Genomic DNA, 23,257 nt, shown 5'->3' on the forward strand with positions numbered 1-23,257 from the left:
ATGGTTAAAGTGCCAGTCTGAGCACCGAAGGGTCTCAGGTTCGATTCCCAGACAAGGGCATATACCTGAGTTGTAGGTTCGATCCCCCACCCTGGTCGGGGTGTGTGCAGGAGGTAACCAATTGATGTGCCTCTCTTACATCTCTCTCTCTCTCTCTCTCTCTCTCTCTCTCTCTCTCTCTCTCTCTCTTTCTCCCCCCCCCCCAATCCCCTCACTCTCTCTCTCTCCCTCCTCCTTCCCTCTGCCTTCCTCCCACTCTTTCTAAAAATCAATGGAAAAAATATCCTTGGACAAGGATTAACAACAAAGGAAAGAGAGAAAGAAATAGGTAGGATAAGAAGAGCAGACAAGGCTGGGAGCTGTGTATATTAAGGTGAAGAATATTCTAAGAGAAGGCACAGAAAAATAGTTCAGGTAATAATGGAAGCAGAGAGAACAATGTCTTCAAGAGAAAATCTGACTAATTCAACCAACACGTTTTGATAGAAAAAATAAAATACAGGGAATCAGATGCTGGCCTAAGTACTCTTGGAAATGAATAAAGTCTCTGAGACTAAAGGCATAGAAAAGCACATAAGTACTATATTCTGGCTGATAAAGTGTTTTCAATGAAGGTTCAGGTTAACAATTATGATAATGCTATACATGTATACTGGAAGTCAACAATTGAGTAAATGGATGATGGATGGTGGAAGCCAGGTATCTCACTGTTGGAGTGGAAATTTACAATTAAGCAGGGGGAGGAAGCTGTAATGATATGTGTGGTGATGGATTAGAGTTGGATATTTGAGTACAAATTCGTGTTTAGCTTAACACAGATATAGGTGGCTACTTAGAGAAATATTTTGAAATATGTATTAGTATGTAGGTTAGTATACACACATTTCTTTGCTGTCACCTGAGAGGACCTAAAAGAAGTGATACTACAGAAATAATGAATACACCTAGCACCCTGAGCTTAGTTTCTAATAACATTCTCCAATAACAGGAACCAGAGCTCCTTTGAGATACTGGCTGATTTTCAGTCTGGGGCAGCAAATACATAAGATAAGTTAGGAACATCTTGTAATACTAGAAAGTAAGAGCTTGAAAGAAACAGATCCTCATATTGAAGAGGTATGCACAGGAGCCAACTGAAAGAGCTACCAATGGCTAAAGGTGGAATAGTTTGAGCAACTAATGAATATAGTAGTACTAGATTATAATACCAGAGTCTAAAGTTCCATGAGTTCATACTGATACAAATAAATGACTGAATAAATGAAAGAGAAGAAATAGCCTCTCGTACAGAAAAAATTCCCAATAATTAATGTAGATGTTTTGTCCTCAAAAAGGTGAAGCATACGCATAGTGACTTCCTTTAAAGAGTAGAGTATGGAAAAAAGTAGAGTACTACTTAAGACGAGTGATCATGGTCAACATCAACAGTGATAAATCATGTTCATAGTAAGTACACTTGATATGTGATAAAAATGGCACTTTACATCTGTTATCTTCCTTCCTCCCAATATCTCATAACCCCAGACTAATCATGAGAAAACATCAGACAAATTCTAATCAAGGTGCATCCTACAAAATACCTAGTCCACATTCCTTAAACAGTCAAGATCATCAAAATGAAGATATTTGAGAAACTGTCATGACCAAGGAGGGCCCAACTATAATGTGAAAAGATACTGAAAGAGACAATAGGGAAAATTTATGGAAATTTGAATAAACTAAGGACTTTCACTGATAATGTAGCACTATACCAAATATTGGTTCATTAACAGATGTGCCATACTAATGTAAGATGTTAATAGGAGACACTGGGTATAAGAACATATGGAAACTCTATTATCTTCTCAATTTTTCTGTGCATCTAAAACTATTCTAAAAATAAAGTCTATTGAAAATGAAATGTAAATGGGCAAAGAAATAGACTTACAGGTCAAGGAAGCGCAGAGAACCCCAAACAAAAGGAATCCAAAGAGGACCACACCAAGACACATCATCATTAAAATGCCAAGAGCAAAAGACAAAGAGAGAATCCTAAAAGCAACAAGAGAAAGAAACTCAGTTACCTACAAGAGAATACCCATACGACTGTCAGCTGATTTCTCAACAGAAACTTTGCAGGCCAGAAGGGAATGGCAAGAAATATTCAAAGTGATGAATACCAAGAACCTACAACCAAGATTACTTTATCCAGCAAAGCTATCATTCAGAACTGAAGGTCAGATAAAGAGCTTCACAGATAAGGAAAAGCTAAAGGAGTTCATCACCACCAAACCAGTATTATATGAAATGCTGAAAGGTATCCTTTAAGAAGAGGAAGAAGAAAAAGGTAAAGATACAAATTATGAACAACAAACATGCATCTATCAACAAGTGAATCTAAGAATCAAGTGAATAAATAATCTGGTGATCATAACAGAATCAGGGACATAGAAAGGGAATGGACTGACTATTCTTGGCGGGGAAAAGGGTGTGGGAGATGCAGGAAGAGACTGGACAAAAATCGTGCACCTATGGATGAGGACAGTGGGTGGGGAGTGAGGGCGGAGGGTGGGGCGGGAACTGGGAGGAGGGGAGTTATGGGGGGGAAAAAGAAGAACAAATGTAATAATCTGAACAATAAAGATTTAATTAAAAAAAAAAGAAATTTTATGTACTATTAAAATTTTTCCATAAATATATATTATTTTATAACTAAAATTTTATTTGCATATTTTTTAATTTCTAGGGAAATGAGTATATGAAGCTAGCTGCATAATTAAGTTATTAACTATCTTCATTAAATAAATTATCAATATCTATTTTCTCTGTTTTATTATTGTGGGTGTTATTTCAGTTGGTTTACTTAGTTGAGGCAATATAGCTTAGTGGTTGGTTAAAAGCAGGTTGGAGGGAGGCAACCAATCAATGTTTCTTTCTCATATCAATGTTTATCTCTCTCAAAAAAAAAACAAAACAGCAACAAAAATAAACATATCCTTCGATGGGGGTTAAAAAAAGAAAAAAAAAGCATAGCCTCAAACCAGATAGCCTGAATCAGAATTCCAACTCTGTGACTGAGGGACCTTGATCTATTTACTTAGCCTCCTCTGTGCCTCAGTTTTCTCACCTATAAAAAGAAGATAATGGTAGCTACTTCATAGGGTTGGTTGAATTAAATCAGTTAAAACACATAAGTGGGTGGAACATAATAAGCTTCCATAAATGCTTACCATTATTCTTATTACTAGTTTATGCAGCAGTAGAAACAGGTTAGTAACACAGGTTAGGTCTGAAATTAAACCTAGTAGCTTTGAAATAAAAGAAGTCTGTGGAAAACAGTAATATTTGACTAGTTGTAAGAAATAACAATTACATTCTTTTCCCTATTTTGTGCTGCAAAATCTATTCTTTGTTTGGCCTATAACTAAATGAAACTCTAATTTATGGCAATAATTCTGCCTACTTATCAAAACCAGTATTTAGTGATTATCTAGTGTTATAAAGTTGTATTGGATTCCTTATGAAACCTGTTAGCTTAAAAAAGAAAGATGATCATTTCTATCCCCTACTCAGATGTTTCATAATAAAAGCTACAACTACCAATATACTTAGAAGATACTGTAAAAATACGTTGCCTTATTTTGGGGTCTCAGGCCAAAAAAGCTTGATATTTGAGTGTTATATAACCATCAATATTCAAAATTAGTGTTGGATATTAAACAAGAACTACAAAATACTAATGGTGTAAATGCTTAAATAAACCAAGGTAATAAATTCTGGTCTTTTCAGAGTCAAGGAAATTAAATGTTAAAATGAATATATTTCAAAAGTATTAAATGTTTTTCAATGTTCTTAGTTTTAATTTCTAACACAGTAAACAGTAATAGATACAAGCCACATCAACAAAAACTCTTTGGGATCGTCAACAATTTTTAACACTGAAATTCTATGCTATGATTCTTCTCAAAAGGCACTGCAAATATCCCAATAACTATCAGTTAAAGTTCCTTTATTCCTACAAGGAAGCCCTTATAAACACATATTGAAGTTGTTTCAAATTAAAATACTAAAAAACAGTAACTGAGTTATTTTCAGAAGTACTTCATATTACCCAATAAATAATTCCAATTTCCTATGATTGAATACACTTCTGAAGCCAAATAATCAACAAAAATGAACATGACAACCAGAGAAAATGTTAATTACAAGATTCATAAACTTTCCTATATTTTTTAGTAGAAGCATCAACTACTAGCACATCACTATATCCTGATAATACTTCAGCTGAGATTTGTTTATTTTTTAGCAAATGTTCTTTTCCCTTATAAAAGAATAAAGCTACCTCAAATTCTTTTTATGAGGCAAACGGCCTCTTAAGCTGAAAGTTAACTTTTACAAAAAGTTTTAAGGAGTTTAAGTAGTTCCTTCAGCAACACTAAATATTCCCGCACCCCACCAAGCCCAGACAATGGTAGCAATGAGCAAAGCACAAGGCAGTAACTATTCTTCCCCAGTACAGAAGAAAGGTTAAGTGACTAATTGGTATGGTAGAAAACAATAGATTTAGATCAAGAAATATGGGTTCCAATGCTTGATCTGCCACACACTTCCTTGAAATAACCTTATACAAAACTCTTCGCTTCTCTGATCTCAGATTAATCATCAGTAAAATGGAACTAGTAAGAACGTCTGCCCTAGTTGCCGTAAAAAAATTTTAAAAAGCTGTGAATATCAAATAAATTAGCAGAAACAAAACTGCTTTATAGTCTTAATATAAACATCTATTATTTCTATTAAATCTGTAAGCCATTCAAACTAAATACCTTTGAAAACAGATTTGCCTCACATAGAATTACATTCAATTACAAACTTATATACCAAGGTCCCACAGTAATTTGGCTAATAAAAATGAGACATTAAAGTTAAGTATTAATTTCATTTTGTATATAAAATCTAAATTAGTAAATTACTTAGAAATAAAATCAAATTAAAGATATACTTTATAAAAATATTTCTATGCCAATAAAATTAAATTATAGTATTTAATTTAATCCTATAAATAAATACAAATTAATTTTTAAATTTCATAGTGGCCACATTGTCAATGTAATGAAATTTAATTTATACTACACAAAGGTATTATATATGCAAATATAATAATGTTCAACCAAAATCTTAACACTAGTTATCCAGAATAGTAAAACTCCAGTATCCCAATGTTTGTTTGTTTACCTACCATCCCAGTAATATGGTAATCTGAATTTTAATTTGTCTCACTCATTTATGCCATTTATTTTCGGCTTCATTCAGCTTATCAAGTGAAAACAGATTAGCCAGCTCCACTTTTTTGGTTCTCATGTATTAACACAATACCACAGTGTTTATATTGCAAACACTTCATGGAAATACTTAAGTAAATATCCATGGTGTTTTCCTTGGTTTAAAAAAAAACCTGACAATTTTTAAAATCAGTCTTGTTAATTCAGCTTAACCTCTCTGGGAAAGCAATGAAAACAACAAGGAGGAAAAAATGTTTCAGAACTTATCACTAGGAAACTCCCTTTTTTGCTGTAATGACTTCTGAATTTACAGGATAAAAGTGAAGCATGAACAGCACCTTCTTTATCCAGCCTCTTGGGGATTGTAAAAATAACAGCTGACATTTTAAAACACTTATTCTAAGAGCTTTATTTTTGTGAAATCACTTAATCTTCACAACAACCCAATGAGAAAGGTACTATTAACTCCTTTGAACACATGTAGAAACTGAGGCACAGAGAAGATAAGTAATTTGCCCAGTGGCAGAATGAGGAGTCCACCTTAAGCATTCTAGCTCTAGAATTTGTGCTCTTAATCACTATAATATATATCAACATGGTTAAAGAAGTTATAGTTAATGATAATACTCTACAATCTGTAACTTAATAGGCTTTAACTTCTAATCAAATATGCCAGTTACTATTTTAAGTGGTGTTAAGTAAACCATTCTAGGCAAGTACAGAAGAGGACAGTAATTTCCTAAGAGCTGGCACATGTGTAATGAATGAGTTGCCTGTATTTCATACTTCATTCCTCAAAGATTCAATCCATATTTTTCTAGGCACTAAAATATAACCCATTACCATTCACATTAACCAATCCTAAATTATACCCATTAGAAATCACTTCTTGAGAGGTTTACTTCTAAAAGAACACAACAGAAGGGCATGTCTAAGACTTGCAACTTAATGTATCTAATATTTCACAAAATTTCTGGTACACAATAGGGGCCAAAAATTAAGTATCATCATCAATAGTCAAATGAACACTCATTGAAAGTTGTCTGAAATAAATTTACACATCCTCCCATATATTCACCATGGGGAAAATGGGTTAACCCATAAGACAGTATTTCAATTAAGATTTGGGAAATTTATGCAGAACTGCCCTCTTTCAACAAAACGTATTATTTAATGGCATTAAATTTGTTGTTTAATCTTTTTGTTCAATAAAATTTGCTCTAGAAAGTTAACATCTCTCTCTTCTAACTATACAGTAGTTCTGTCAAATTTAGGATCTAGAATTCATTAGAAGCTATCATTTATGAGATCAGTTATGTTTTTACAAAATAAAAGTGATACACTCTTAAATTAGAAAGCACTTTTTAAAAGTTAGAGAATTAGCCGAAACCGGTTTGGCTCAGTGGATAGAGCGCCGGCCTGCGGACTGAGGGGTCCCAGGTTCGATTCCGGTCAAGGGCATGTACCTGGGTTGCGGGCATATCCCCAGTGGGAGATGTGCAGGAGGCAGCTGATCGATGATTCTCTCTCATCGATGTTTCTAACTCTCTATCTCTCTCCCTTCCTCTCTGTAAAAAATCAATAAAATATATTAAAAAAATAAATAAATAAAATAAAATAAAATAAAAGTTAGAGAATTACTTTATCTGAAATTGATGATAGCTTTATCTCCCTTTCTAGCCTATTTAAAAACAAAACTGAAAAACAAGACACCATTTTCACAATACTAAACTTTTATTAAAATACATTTTACAAATAGTATCATATAATCAATATACTGTAAGAAATATTAAACTGCTGACCTTCAAATATCTATATATATATAAAAGCCTAAGTGACCTTTAGGATCGAACGACCAGAACGACTGGAACAACTGGTCGACCAGTTGCTATGATGCGCACTGACCACCAGGGAGCAGATGCTCAATGTAGAAGCTGACCCCGGTGGTCAGTGCGCGCCAAAGCCAACTCCCGTGGCCAGCTGGCGGCATTAGTTCCTTCTGTGCCTGGCCTGGTGACCGTCGCCTCCTCTCCTGATCCCACCGGGGCCTTTGGCCCTGGGCTGGGACGGGGAACTAGGGGTGGGTGGTGGCAGATGTGGCCCCTTTCCCATGGGGGTTGGGGGTGAGGGCCAGCTCCCTCCTTGGGGCCGGCAGCCAGCCTCCCGCGCCCCGTCCCTTCCCCCTGGCCGGCAAGCCCTGATCAGCCTGCCGCCTGCCCACCACGATGGTGGCACAGTGGTGACGGAAGGAGGAGGGGGAGAGGCGGGGAACCACACGGGGCGCCAGTGTCTGTTCCTTCTGTGCCCGGCCCACGACCGACGACCGTCGCCTCCTCTCCCGACCCTGCCAGGGCCTCAGGGCCCCGGACTAGGATGGGGAACCAGGGGTGAGTGGCAGCCGATGCGGTCCCTTTCACAGGGGGGCTGACATATGGCTCCCTCCTTGGGGCCAGTGCCAACCTCCCGCACCCCGTCTCTCCCCTCGGCAGGCAGGCCCCAACCAGCCCGCAGTTCCTCCCCCCGTCCAGCAGGCCTTGATCGGCCCCTGGCCCTGATCGGCCCTGATCAGCAGCCAGGCCTAGGGTCCCCACCCATGCACGAATTTGTGCACTGGGCCTCTAATATTTTATAATGACAATGGAAACTTCCAAGCACTGAGTACCAGAAAAATTATAAATCTGAACTATTCTTTCTAGCCCAATTAAAAAGCCTTGCACTTTCCAAATTCCCAAATTTTGTGTTCCACCTGGGAATGGAGAGATGTGTCACAAAGACAGTTTAAGATTACTGTATAAATTAGATTTATGAATCTGTTCTTTGGAATTCATAACACATTATTCCTCAGGGGCAACACCATAAACCTGAATTGGTGCTTACACTGTGCATGTGTGTGTTTGTGTGTGTGTGTGTGTGTGTGTGTGTGTGTGTGTGTGTATTTTAATCCTCACTCCTTTTCCATAGATTTTGAGAGAGAGAGTGGAGGAGACAGGGAAAGAGGGAAAGACAGAGAGAAATAGCGATGTGAGAGAAACACATCGACTGGTTGCCTCCTGCACATGCCCTGACCAGAGCCCAGGCCAGGAGGAACATGCAACCAAGTTATGTGCCTTTGACCAGAATTGAACCCAGGACCTTTCGGTCCACAGGCTGATGCTCTATACACTGAGCCAACCCGGCTAGGGCACACAGCACATATATTAATCTGTGATGTTATGTTTAAACACAGAGGATGTATGTTTATTTAATTCAGTGCCTTCAGCATTTAACATAAGATGCAAAATTTTCCCCTGTAATTACTCATAATGCACCTTAATAACACAGGATAGAGATCTAAACTTCGAATTCCACATCTGCTACTTGTATAAGACTACAGGGAAACCTCCTCCTGGAAATAAGTAGTGGACAGAAAGAATTAACAACTCTATCACTTACCCTATCAAAGAAAGTGTTTTCACAGTCCTCTGAACTCCCACATTAAGATCTCTATTTTTATTTGTAAATAAAAACAGTAGAGGCAAACTGCAAACATATTTTAACCCTGCTAAGGGACACAGGGCTCTTTGGTAAAAACCTATTTTCTTAATCATTTCTTCAACAACTACTGCAATATGAGCTTTACATTCACACTTGGAAAATTTTCATAAATATCACATTTAAAATAATTATCATAAAATTCACATTTTAAAAATCCTATAGAATAGTAGGATGTGGATGCCCTCTAAAATGCATTATATACTTTGAAAACAAATACTTAACTGTCTTCTTCAGCCATAAACTGTCAATATTCAAAACAATGTAGAATCTCCAACTCCAATCAAATTTTGAATCACAGAATTATAAAACTGATAGCATCTGTTATAAGCACTTCATTCTTAAAAAATCATTAAATGACTTAAGCCATATTCCAAAACTAGTCAGTAAAAAACCTAGGCCTAGAACCTAAATCATGTGTTTTCTTTCCAGAACTCTTTCTGTCATCTCGTACTACTTATTCAACCAAGTTGTATAACCTGGCTGGAAATTGAGGAGGGGCTCCCTCAGCCCAGCCTGCACCCTCTCCAATCCGGGACCCCTAGGGGGATGTCTGACTGCTGGTTTAGGCCTGATCCCTAAACCGGCAGTCGGACATCCCTCTCACAATCCGGGACCGCTGGCTCCTAACCACTCACCCTGCCTGCCTACCTGATTGCCCCTAACCACTCTGCTGCCTGCCTAATCACCCCTAACCCCTCTGCCTTCCTGATCGCCCCTAACCATCACTACCTGCCAGCCTGATCGCCCCTAACCACTCTCCCCTGCCAGCTTGATCGCCCCTAACCACCTCTGCCTCGGCCCCCACCACCGTGGCTTTGTCTGGAAGGACGTCCAGAAGACATCCAGTCTATCAAGTCTGGATTAGCATATTATGCTTTTATTAGTATAGGAACTCCCTTGTTTAAGGAAAACAGACAAAAAAGGTTCTATCAACTCAAATAAACTAAATAGTATGTTTCCAGATTTTGATAGTAATGATCCCAAGGCAGAAAAACACAAATTCTTGTCAAACCCAAGATTTATTCTGAAATGGCATATATATATCCTTTTAACTCTGATTGAAGAACCAAGCATTAAAATCAATCCAAAGGTAAATAATGAAAATTCTCTGACCATTGCTTACTAATGAGAGTTGGTTATCCAAAAGGTTGATTTTACATTTTTCAAGTAACTTACCAGCCATAAATGGCAAGCTTTTTTATTATCAGTAATATAATTGAGTATTTAAATTCTGAAGTACTAATTTTCTTATTAGAAGGATAATAACCTTATAGGTTAATATTAAATTTCCATGAAAAATATATTTTCACACACATACATTTATCTCAAGGGGTAGTCTCCTTTGGCTATCTTATACATATTACCATTTTTCTCTTTTTGCTGATCTCTTAGGATCAGCTTTTAATCCTCTTTCTTCCTAATCTCTCAACTGTCTACTAACAAATTAAAAGTAATAAAAATATATACACATATACACATACACACACATATAGTCTCAAAAGAATGACTTATGTAATTGTTATTTTAAAGAAAATTCAAATACTAAAATTTTGGGGTTATAATTCAAGTGCACTTATTTTGGGCATTTCAACCTGAAAAATTAGAGTTAGGATACACTCTTAAGGCAATATTTTAAAAAAGGTATGGCTTTAGTTTCTGTTTATCAGAAAATAAATATTTAACTTATATACACAGATAATATTTATTGGAATCTTACAAATGTCTGTGATATACCTGGAGGTCTCATATAAGTAACACTAGGTATCTTTATTTTCCACATCCAAACAAACCATTTACAAACATAGAAATTAGGTGCTACTTATCAAAGAAGAACAGAAGCTGTATCTTTATTATCGCTGCCATCAAATTTGTATACCAAAGAGGCACTAAAAGTTGAAAGATGCGTATAGCTCTTTTTCTCGGAAAAATCAAGTCTGGTGCTCTATTATTCATATCTAACTAGATAGAGAATAAATTTTTGATTCTCCCTTAATTGAAGAAGCAAACTGAAGAACAGCAAAACAGAATTAAGTTTGAGAAAAAAGTTTCACTCAAATGCAGTGATTTTTAGATCAGATTTTAGGAACAATATAGGAAACCAAACCTAGGCAGAAGTATCAACAATGTAAATGATAAACATAAGTCTGCTTATTAAAGACCAATCAATGTACTGTTACTATTAAGAAGGTTAAAAATCCAATGATCTAAAATTTCCTATGTCAAGTGGGCCCAACCATTAAGAACCCAAGACCTATTTTTGTTCTTTGTATTCTTATTCCCTCACAATTACCAAAATTCCTATAATGCAGTGCACTATATCTGATTATAAAATAGTTTACACTGTAAACATCAAACATTTAAGGAGGGGGGGGGGGCTATAATAATTATAGAAGAATACTCTATTTCTACCACTGTGTCCACACTTATCTGTAACTAGGCTGGCATTTAAAATTTTACAAACTATCCAGTAAGTATGCTAAGAGAAAATAGTTGACAAACCTGAAAGAATAGCTTCTTTCAAATACAATAGCATATGGGAGAACTTCCTGATATCATTCACCAACTCCTTGATGTAATCCGGATCAAAAACGGAGTTGGAACTTACAGACTTGAGCCCCATTTCAGAAGTTGTAACATCAGTAGAGAGCTGGCCTGATGACAAAACATGTTTTTTCTTTGTCTTTTTCTGTTTGTGAGCAATCATCCTTTCATATATCAGTCAGAAAAACTGAAATCCTTAAAGGGGTGAGAAAAAAGAGAGAAACACAAATACCACATCAACCAGGGGGAACATTCTTCTAGGTTTTCACAAATAGCCCATAGCCCACCTCAGTATTCCATTAAAACCAACCACCACAAACACTGCACTCTACAACTACTAATAGTAGTAGCTTCTATTTGTTAAGCGCCAGTAATCTTGACAACTATATGATATGCAAAATACTATCATCTTCATTTCACATGTTAAAGAACCTGAGGTTTGAAGATTAAATAATTTATCTTCGCTCTTAGGTGATAAATGATGAACTGGTATTTAAACCCAGATCTGCCTTCTCATCTAAAGCCATGCTCTTAACGCCTGGTATAGAATTTTTGTAATTTTTAAAAGTTATCCTGAAGTGTCATTTAGTAGGACACATTCTCCCTCCATGACATCACCTTCAAAAATAAAGATGAAATATGAGTTTTGAAAAAATAAACACCTGTTTTCAAAATCCCTCTATGTGTTGGATGGATGCTTCTATACCATTGTCTTTTAATTCTTATAATCTCATGAGGTAGGTATTGTCAGGATGTTATTCCCAAAGTAAAGAGATGATTACTAGCCTTTCTTTCTAAATGTGTTACCTGTACAATTTGCTTACAGGCTATGTGTTTTAGGACTAAAAGGAAACACAAAATTAAAAGACTTCATATAATGCCCTGGCCAGTGTGGCTCAGTTGGTTGGGCATCGTCCCATGCACCAAGGGGTTGCTGGTTCAATTCCTGGTTAGGACACATGCCCACATGCCCGGGTTGCATGCTCTATCCCAGGTAGGGGACACACAGGAGGCAGCGCCTGATTTTTCCTTTTATCTCTCCCTCTAAAAATCAATAAAAATATATTTTTTAAAAAAGACCTCATATGATAAAACACCTAATCCTAGCACATAATCGGAACTCAATAAAACTCTTTTTTTCTAATTCATGTTTTCATTTTACCTTTCCAGAAGAAAAAAGTCCTAATTTTGTTTGTATCTCTTGGAATCAAAAAGGAAATGACTTGTGGAATTAAATTATCTCAAGCATCATCATTAAAACATTTTTCAAATACTTTGGCTTGAATATTTGGATACTTTCAAAACGGAAAAACTACTAGGGACTTCTGTAAAATTTACACAACTTTTATATAATATTCATTTCCAGGTCACGTGTAAGATATATTATTGTATCGTTTACTCTTTCCTATACCTCATTTAACTATATTTTTCTTCCTAATCAATTTTTAAATTATCCACTTCTATCTCTACTACCACTCTAGGTGAATTACTATCATTTTTTTCTGAGCTACTGCCACTAATTTCCTAAGGATCTGTCTACATCATTCTTTTCCCACTCCAAAGTGTTGAGTATACTTTTCAAAACATGAATCTCATCATGTCATGTCTCTGCTCAAAACTCTTCCAAAGTGTGAGTAAGGAACTATCATGCACCACAAGACTCAGCATGAGATCCGTATGGGTCCGAAGCACCTCTGCAACGTCCTTTGGAGTCAAGGTTCCTAGTCAACACTCTCAACACTCCTGCCACACACACTGGCTTCTCATTCTTCCAACAGTGTTTGTTTACTGTGACCCACAGTAAAAAATAATTTTATATTACGGGCCAGTACACACATGAAGCATGTTATGTTTTTATGTGGTGCTATGTGTATACAGAAAGCAGGAGCCAGGCGATATACTCAGATGATCTCTATTCTACTCCATTCATTTTTTAAAATGCTGCTTGCAACCCACCAAATTGGTTTCACACTCATAATGGGTCCATGACCCTACAACTTTAAAAAACTCTAACTGTTCGACTCAGTATCCAATCTCTATACAGTTCCGTTTGCCGGACTATTCCTTACCCTTTGTCGGACTATTCCTTACCCTTTGTTTACTCATTCTAATCTCAGCTCAAAGATCACTTCCTCAAAGAAACCTTCCTGGACCACCCCTGCCCCCATAATCACCACCACCACCACCAAACTAGAGCAGAATCTCCTATAGAGACACTTTACAGTATCTTATACTTTTCATGAACTTTCCTATCTAGATGATAATCTCAAGGAAATCAAGACCACATCTGTTTGCTAATCATTTGTTTTCTGTTCACAGCACAGGATGTGGCATATGAGGGATGAAATATAACTATTTGCAGAATGAAAATAAGCTTATAATTTATAAAGTTTTAAATAATTTTTATAGATGCAAAAATGGTTAACTCCAGATTGCTGCAGTTTTAATTGGAAAATATCAATGGTTTTTAAAAATTTGTCTCTAAAGCGGTACCTTAAAAAAACAAACCCCAAAACAAAACAAACAAAAAAACTCCAAGCATATAAAATTGAATAAAGGCAAGATTATATACAACAGAAATCAAAGTTGGATTTCTATGACTGTTTCTCTACCTCCGATTATTAAAGGGTCCTAATATTTCTTTTATAGTTTTTAAAGTTCCTTTACTGAATAACCTTTTTAATCTCAAATTATTTCTGAGAATGTAATTTCTACACTTAAACTATTTTCAAACCTATCTAATATTAACCCTTAAGTGTGTAGATAATTTCTAAAATGAATGTAGGACAATTTTTAAAGCACTTTTATTAAGTCTTCCCAATAACAAGAAACCCTAAACACTCAAGTGCCTTATTTTGGCAGTTCTTTAAGACATCACTAATTGAGAAGACTATTAACCTAACATCACTTTTGCAGCTTATTTAATCAAGTCATTCTGATTAATTTTGACAGCTTTTAGTTTAATAAATTAGAGAACTGGTTGTTGTCATTGGTAAAAGGGTGGTTATAAAAATTAAAGACATATCAAAAGTTCTAAATAAAACAATTTACTTATCTCAACAATAACAAAATTTACTTTAAACAAGTGTCATATTAGTAACACAAAGTTGTAAAATGTTTTAAAACTGCTTAAACATTTTTAGTCAAGACTAAGAAATTCTATAAACAAAAAACAACCACGGGGAAAGGAAGATTAAAATGGTTATACCCTACCTCCAGTCAGCATTATGGTGAGTAATATACTAATTTTGTTATACATACTTTACTACTTTCCATATTTCAGACTGAAAAAAATTACAGGTGAAAAAATTTTAAATAACAAAGTTAATTCAAACTTTCATAAAATTGAACTATGATAATGAGAAAGTTTGGTGGATATACACTTTCCAAGATCATCCACACTACTTTCCAATGTCCCAAAATGAACACCCTCTAGTTGATATAACATAAAATGTAGTTGGTAAGTAATTGCAACTGGTAATTTAATTAAATGAGGTAATAAAATGGAAAACACTTAGCACAGTGTCTGTCTCATCATGAAGACTCAATAACTGTTAGCAGTGCTTTGTTGTGGGAGATAATTTTTTAACACAAGTAATAAACAAGATGTGCCTTCACTACAATATATCTGAAGACTGTGAGCAAGAAATATAGAACTAGGAACAATTCCAGAAACGTAACTGACTTCATGGAAACCTACTCAATCACTTCCAAGTGAAGTTGGACTGTGCAAATAGATTGCTGAGCAAAATATGTGAAACTCTCCTTAAATGCATCGCTTTAAACTCCAAACCATCAATATTAAAAACGTGTTATATCCACTTCTCAAAGAACTTTGTACCTAACAGAAAACTGTGCAAAATCACGTTCTTTATCATGTTCTAAATTCTAAGTAATTTGCATTAGAAATGTGAACGCTAACTTCCAGGACCCTGGAATGTGTTTTTTCCAAGACGTCAGTAGTCTGTGTTAATGTCAGATGCCCAATATACCCCCTCAACCCTTGCAGTGTATCATTATAGAAGTATTTTCATTTTAGGCAGTGGGCTGACTGAGGTATAAAATTGCCCCAAATATCTGTACTTAATAGTTCCCATCTTACTCTTTCTACCTCAGGGAAACACACACACACACACACACACACACACACACGGCCAGTTATTTCAGAAATCTGCTATTTCAGCACAACTTCTGATTTGGTAAGAATTTAACTTTAAAATTCTAAGTAAATCAGAAATATTCATTCTAGAGGTCTTTAATTCTATTTTTAAAAGGCACTCTCCACAAAAAGAAAATAGGGGTATGTCGAAAGTTTTAGCAATAATATGCAAATAACTGCAATTTTAAAGAAAGGCATGCAATGCAATGCACATACACTTCATTCCTGTGCAATTGGAACCCAGCACGTTTAAAAAAGAGGAAGCTACACAACCTCTCCCGCCTCCAGAATGTCTAGCATTCTTGGCAGGCAGGGCTCTGCCTTGACCAGCTCAAACTACCCAAAGCCAAAGAGCACGTTCTCCACCCCGGGATTTAAAAACAGAGTGGGAAATGGAGCAAAAAGGGCGGCGAACATTGATAGTGAGGGACACGAACTATCCTCACCAAGACAGCTGGAGCAGGGGAAGGGGCACGCAGCTCCCTCCTTTACCAGCGAACAGTCCTGCCCTTGGAAAAGGTATGAGGCCAATTTCTTCTTGAGAAAGACAGTTAAAAAAAAAAAAAAAGATTAACATGGGGACGCGAGGCTCCTTAGCACTAGGGCTCCAGCTGGAAAAGTCCCAGACTTGAGCTCATCCGTCAAAAAGAAATTTTAAAAAACAAAAACCAAAAATACCGTCAAGCCCCAAACACATCCACAACGGAATGGGGAAAAATCACGGAGACAGAACGAAACACCCCTCCTCGACCCAAAGACAGACGAGTTGAACAATGCCCCACGGAAATCCTAACCATCTCAGGAATGAGACCCCGTAGAAGTGAGGCTGCTGTCCGGGCAGGTGGGAGCTGGACGCGTTCAGGGAAAGCAAGACCAGAGGCCAGACTGCGTAACGGTCACGAGCACACATTCTGAAGCAAAACTGCCAAAACGAGGCTGAAATTCGCACTCCGCCAATGACGAGTTCGAATATTCCGGCAGTTTTTAACCCGTTTTCCGTGTGAAAAACGAGTGAAGTCATCTCGAACCTGCCGTGAGAATTAGGAACTTAATGCCGAGCGCCCTTAGAACAGGATGCGGACGTGGGACCTGCCGAGTTTACTTCCAGGAGCGTCGTCGCCATCCGCTCGGGGCCACCGCGCGCCCTCCGGCTCCAACGCCCAGGAGCCGCGCGCCCCTCCCCACGGCCCGACCCCTCCCCGAAGAGCCAGGAGCCCCGAGGACTCCGGCCCCGTCTCCAACGCAGACAGCAGGGCCTCCGCTCGGGGCCACCGCGTGGGCCGCCGGGACCCCGGACGGCAGCTCGCGGGCGGCCGCCGTGAGTGACCCCAGCCTCGAGAGGTAGCCACCGCCCAAAACTCACCGCGGCGCTCCATCCCGTGTCCCGGAGGCGGACGCCCGCCCAACACTCACGGCCGCCGGCGACGACGCCGGCGAGGGCTGGAGCTCGGCGTCCTCATCTCCCAAGACCCGCGGACCTCGGCCAAGTCACCGCCGCCCGTGCAGCCACCACCACCACCACCCACCGTGCTGGCCGCCGCCACCACCCCCCCGGCTTTGCTCCTCCCGCCGGACTCGCCCCGCCCTCTCGGGCGAATCCCATTGGTCAGTACCCCTGGGGGGCGGGGCTCGGCGCCCAGCTCTCGCGCACTGGACGCTGGCTGTCAGCACCCAAACCCGCAGACCGTCCCCAACGGCAGCGCACGTGTCGGACACTCCGTACTGGAGACACCGAGGGCTTACGGCACGCGAGGAGGAGCGACCCTTCGGAACCGGTCACCTGAGGCCTAGATCTGGCTAGTGGGAGTTTCTCAAGGGGAGCAGTCTACATTTCTTAGGAGGTACTTCTTTTGACCACCTTGTTTCTCCCCCTCCAACTCCTTTAAGAAAACAAAAACAAAAAGCAGGACGCCACACAAGTGAAGTGTAACACAGGTCTGGGGCTCAGCTCCTTTTCAGAAGAACGAACTTCCTCAAAACCACTGTGCCCTCTGTAGGGGAAATCTTTCCACTTGGAACAGTGATTTTCAACCTTTTTTTTTTTTTGTAATATCATGGCACACATAAACTACTAAAATTCTGTGGCACACCAAAAATATATATTTTTTGCCAATGTGCTTAAAAAATAGGTATAATTTTTATTCATTCGCACCAGATGGCTATTATTGTGTTGGCTGTTGTCATTATTTTATTTGACAACCTAAGGGAAAAGAGTTCAGTTCCTCTAAAATAGGTATTGCATGTTTTTAAAATTCTTGCAGCACACTAGTATGCCACAGCATACACTGGTTGAAAATCGCTGACTTTGAGCAATATTACTTTTTTCAACTGCACTCTCAAACTCACTCAAAATAAGAAAAATGTCTTTGAAAGATAAAGAAAGCAGCAGGGGCTGAACGCACATAAGCTTCCATATCATACTACTCACTGGAACAAGCAATGTCATTTACCATAGTGCTGGAACATTCAGAGAAATGGAGACACCAAGGGCATATGGGGAGGGTGGCTGGATAGTAGTGGAGGCAGAGAGAAAAATTATCACACATAGGAGAAAGCAGAAAAAGACAAGAGTGTGAGGAAGAGAAGTAGAAACAAATAGGGCTGCAGGCACAGGGAGAGGAAAAACCAAGTAAAGCAGAAACAGGTGAAGGCAGAAAAAGAAAATAAGAATGAGAAAGTAAAGACTACCTAGTTACAGAGACATCTGAAAAAGGAAGTGAGCATGATAGAGTGAACAAGTGAAGTAAAGAGAGAGGGAGAAAATACTCATTGACAAAGAGATGAGGAACATCTTTCATATCTTTGAACTCTTATACAACAAACAATGCTGGGGAAATAAAGCAAATTTGGTCCAGCAAGTGCTACTTGGGAAAGATATATATGAAAATGCTGAGCTCCTTGGTTGCTTTAGCTCCACACTAAATTTTTACTCAACCCACACAAATTTACCTCTGCAAACCCCAAACACAACAGTACCAAGGACATGTCACAGATACTCGGGAAACCTCAAAAACAACTATCTTTCTAACTACACTTAAAAAGAAAAAGGCACCATGGACTCTCACCATGGAAACTGATAATGCCCTGAACTGAAACTAACTCTTCAGAGGAGATATCAGGAGATCCCAGGCCAAAGGGAGAGTGGGGTGGGGGAGCAGTGAAACCCTGATTAAATGATAATTAAGATTTTCAGGAAGCAAAATGAGAAAGTCACTCAACTTGAAACACCCCCTTACATTTATTTTTAAATATATTATTTTGTGTTATCTATCCACTATTCCTCTCAATAGAGAGGACTGTTTTCCTTATTAATGTAGAACTGGCAATGTCACGGACAATGTCTTTAACAAGGTCCTGAAGGGGAGAAAAGGTATGTGGGATGGAGGTAGTGGTGTGACAAGAGAAAGGAACACACAGGTGGGAGGAAGAGAAAAATTAGTGAAAGAAAAAGAAAGATGTGAGAAGGCAAGAAACAGTTGTGGAGAGGTGAAAAAGACAGGGAAAGAAGACCAAGAAAGATGCAGAGACAAGTGGAGTCGGAGAAAGAGAAAATAAGATGGAGAAAGAACAAAAAGAGAGACAAAGAGAAATGATGCAGATAGAGACTGCCCAATGACAGGGAAATGGAAGAGGGACACTTCTCACACACAATTCTAGCGAAGTGAAGCCTATTAGGCCCCTAGGTTGTTATCTGAAAGAGATAAATATGAAAACCCAGGCTCCTTGATTACCTGGCCTCTACAATTATTTCATAGACTTAATTTTTTAAAACATACCCATTAAGCCTTTAACCTAGCCGTACCTAAGATCTAGAGCACTGGAGATACTGGAGATACCTAACATCCAAATGTTCCTGTTTGGAGGACAGGGATGCACCATGGACACTCACCATGGAAACCACTGATGACTAAACTGAAGGACACCAATGCGGAGAGAGGAAAGGATTCTGAAGGCCAAGGAAGGTAGTGGCAGGGCAACTCTCAGGGAGGTTATGCAGGAAAATCTGCCCCTCTGAGCTGCTCTGGGTTACTTTCAAAACCCTTCCCACTAAATCTACCTCTAAGCCATCTCAAAACAGACAACTATTGTGCATAGGATGTGACATAGAGTGGGTCTTCAATGAACACTAGGTGGTTAAATTATAAGTAAGGTTTCTCAATCCCAATCTTCCTCTTAAATGTTTTAAAAAATACTTTAATTTTCTGTCATCTCCATTCTTCTTCCTTAATAAGGAGGATAGTGACATTTGGAAACATTTGAAAAAAAATTATTAATCTCCCCACTTGCATTTTGTTTATAGTAATGTTATATCACACATACAAGTTACAAGTATGAAGAGCATGTTATTACAATGATACCTTTCTGCATGTCCACAATTCTTGGTTAATAATTAAACAGTAAAGTATTTTTTAAAAATAAAATCATCTGTACATATACTGTAGAAATTTGACATCTTAAAAAGTTACTCAACAAGTTGCAGAAAAAAATTACTGAAGAAACATATGGTTGAAAAGAAACTACTTGAGCTTTTTACCATTTTACATTATTACTGTCTCTAGTATTTCCTTCTCAAACAGACATTCTTATGCTCTATCATGTTGCTCTTGAGTCAACCATTCTGTGGAGTTTCAACTTATATATTGTTAAAATCTTCTTTCTCATGTGTTCTCTGCAGTTTTAACACGGTATTGTCATTTTTACTAGGTAGGTGTCTTCATATTCCTGAAACTCATTCTGTAGTTTAGGTAGCCTACTTTTCATTATAGAACATGGTCCTAAAAAACGACTTACAATGCCTGGAGACATTTTTGGTTGTCACAACTCAGGAGGAGGTTTTACTGACATCTAGTGGCTATACACCAGGGATGCTGCTAAATAGCCTACTTGCACAGAAGAGAAACCCTCCCAAAGAATTACCTAGCCCAAAATGGTCTATAGTCTCAAGGCTGAGAAACCCTGCTCTAGATCCAATCACCACTCTATAAGCAATGCTGAAGACAGAGGATGCACTGAATTACAGCACAGGATGCACTCAGCAAAATCTAAACTCAGCCATTTTATAGAGCAGACACAGTTTATTAAATAAATTGCAAGAAAAATATAGAAAGAAAATCTGTAGACTTTTTTAAAAGCCTTAAATTTTTATATATATCAAATGCAAGAATAAATGAGACCAGCCTTGCCCTTCTACTATGTTGTCTTCAGACACTGTACTACAGGTAGCACAAAACTGTGATCCTTGAGAGAAGGGATCACAAATAAATGAGGTAAACCCTACAATGGCCCCAACTTTCCACCTGGAGACACAGTCTAGTCCATGGCACAGGAAGGGGAAAGCCATGCAAAGTGCGGTACTCTTGTTGAGACAGAGATCATAGTCCAGGCTGACTGGGGCAGCTGAAATCTGTAGGGCAGAGTAACAGAGAGGAAGGAAGAAGATTCCAGAAATGTGCACAGGCAATTCCTTAATTCTCTTGCTGAATATAAAGCTGCACATGTGTAGGGAGAAATTCCACAAGAATGGGTTGCCATGGGAAATGTAGCAGGACATTTCCTATGGTTCCCACAGGGCTGAGAGACCTCTTGAGTTTTTATCAGCCAGACCAGGAGGGGAGACCTGTTGAACACTCGAAGAGATCCCAGAAAGGCATGTGTTAGTAGTACATCCAAACGAGCCCTAATAAAAATGGCATTCTAGACTCACCCCAATGAAGCTTCAAAACAAGTCTCATTTTGTAAATTTCCATACTGTGTTGTAGCACTTACAACATATACTGAAGTAAAATGCATGACAATACCACAAAGTAAGAGAGGAGGGAAATGAAAGTATATAATAAGATTCTTACATTATATGTGAAATAGCATAATATGTTTTAGGTAGCTATAATAATAAAAGCATAATATGCTAGTTAGACCAGACGTCCTTCCGGACATCCTTCCTTCCAGACAAAGCTGCAGCGGGCGGGGCCGAGGCAGAGGTGCCAGGGCCAAGGCCCTTGCATGAATTTCATGCATCGGGCCTCTAGTACTATAATAACTAGAAATATATAATAAAATATTCAAAGGTACAGTAAGCCAATAGAGGACATAAGTGGAATTTCAAAAAAATTAATCCAAAAGAAGAAAAAAAACAAAAAACAGATGAGACAAATTAAAAACAGCAAGATGAGATTTAAACCCAATCATATCAATAATTACATTAAATATACTCTAAACACACCTATGAAAAGTCAGAAATTGTCCAATTGTATAAAAAAGTAAGACCCAACTACATACTGACTGTAAGAAACAGACTTGGAATACAAAGATACAAATAGATTGAAAGTAAAACAACAGAAAAAGATATACCATGCAAATATGAATCAAAAAATTAGAAATAGTTCTATTATAACAGACAAGGGGTTTTGCCAAAGATAAAGAGTAACATTTCATAATTACAAATAAGTCAATTCATTATAAAGACTTAATCCTAAAAGTATATGCACCTAAAAATAGAGCTCCAAAAATATATGAGGCAAAAACTGACAGAACTGTCAGAGAAAAACAGATAAATCCAATATAGTTAAGATTTCAACAATCTTCTCTCAGTAACTGATAGAACAGAAAACAGAAAATTTGTAAGGATATATAGGATATAGAAGATTTAAATAATATTATCAGCCAACTGGTAGACATGTACAGAAAACTCTACGTAGCAACATCAGGATACACATTCTTTTCAAACAAACATAAAATATTCACTAAGACCATATATGGAACCATACATACAATAAGTCTCAATAAATTTAAGAGGATTGAAATCATACTGTATATGTTCTGACCCAAACAAAATTAAATTTGGAATAAATGACAATAAAATAATTGGGAAATCCCTAAATATTTATAAATTATAAAATATATTCTTAAATAACCCATGTGTCAAGTTTCCACAAGGGAAATCTGAAAATATTTTGAACTGAATGAAAATGAAAACACATTTCAAATGTATAAGTTACACAGTGAAAGCAGAGGTTAGAGAAATATACAGCTTTAGATGTTTTTGTTAAAAAGGGTCTAAAATCAGTGATCTAAGCTTCCACTTTAAGAAGCTAGAGAACAAAGAACAATTTAAACACAAAAGAAGTAAAAGAAAGGAAACAATGATAAGAGTGGAAATCAATGATATAGAAAACAAACAGAAAAATCGACATAACTAAAAGCTGGTTCTTTGAAAGAAGTCATTTAAAGACATACATATTTAGCTAGACTGATAAAAAAGTACGAAGAGAAAACAAATTACTAATATCATTAATGAAAAAAGGGACATCAGTACAGACCTTACAGATATTAAAAGAACAACAAGGCAATGTTATAAACAAGTTTGCCAATAAATTCAACAACTCAGATGAAATGGAAGAATTTCTTGAATGACATAAATGACCAAATCTAACACAAGAAATAGAAAATCTGAAAACCTTATATGTATTAAAGAAATTAAAAATGTCTCTGGCCCTGATCAGTTTGGCTCAGTGGATAGAGCATCGGCCTGCGGACTGAAGGGTCCCGGGTTCGATTCCGGTCAAGGGCATGTACCTTGGTTGCGGGCACATCCCCAGTGGGGGGTGTGCAGGAGGCAGCTGATCGATGTTTGTTTCTCTCTCATCGATGTTTCTAACTCTCTGTCCCTCTCCCTTCCTCTCTGTAAAAAATCAATAAAATGTATATATTTAAAAAAATGTCTCAGAAAGAAAACTGCAGACCAAGATGGCTTCACTGATGAAATCTA

The 23,257-nt window shown here is 37.7% G+C and overlaps 1 protein-coding gene across 11 annotated transcripts in view; it reads right to left on the bottom strand.

The window, feature by feature from the left end:
• Positions 1–23,257, bottom strand: part of ARHGAP29 (Rho GTPase activating protein 29) — an 83,110-nt gene that overhangs the window by 54,390 nt on the left and 5,463 nt on the right. For 4 of the 11 annotated variants that reach the window (XM_036347946.1, XM_036347944.1, XM_036347945.1 and 1 more), the window contains exons 1-2: positions 16,856–16,993; positions 11,292–11,528 (exon numbers count right to left, since the gene is read on the bottom strand). The exons of 2 other annotated variants lie outside the window; for them this stretch is intronic. In XM_036347946.1, the coding sequence (XP_036203839.1) occupies positions 11,292–11,496 (205 nt within the window). In that variant the 5' untranslated portion in view covers positions 11,497–11,528; positions 16,856–16,993. Of the gene's footprint in view, positions 1–11,291; positions 11,530–16,855; positions 16,994–23,257 lie in introns of those variants that run through there. 5 more of the 11 variants (XM_036347942.1, XM_036347941.1, XM_036347943.1 and 2 more) reach the window with 5 other exon arrangements.

The sequence above is a fragment of the Myotis myotis genome, unplaced genomic scaffold, assembly GCF_014108235.1.
Source record: "Myotis myotis isolate mMyoMyo1 unplaced genomic scaffold, mMyoMyo1.p scaffold_m19_p_2, whole genome shotgun sequence".
NCBI classification, from domain to species: domain Eukaryota; kingdom Metazoa; phylum Chordata; class Mammalia; order Chiroptera; family Vespertilionidae; genus Myotis; species Myotis myotis.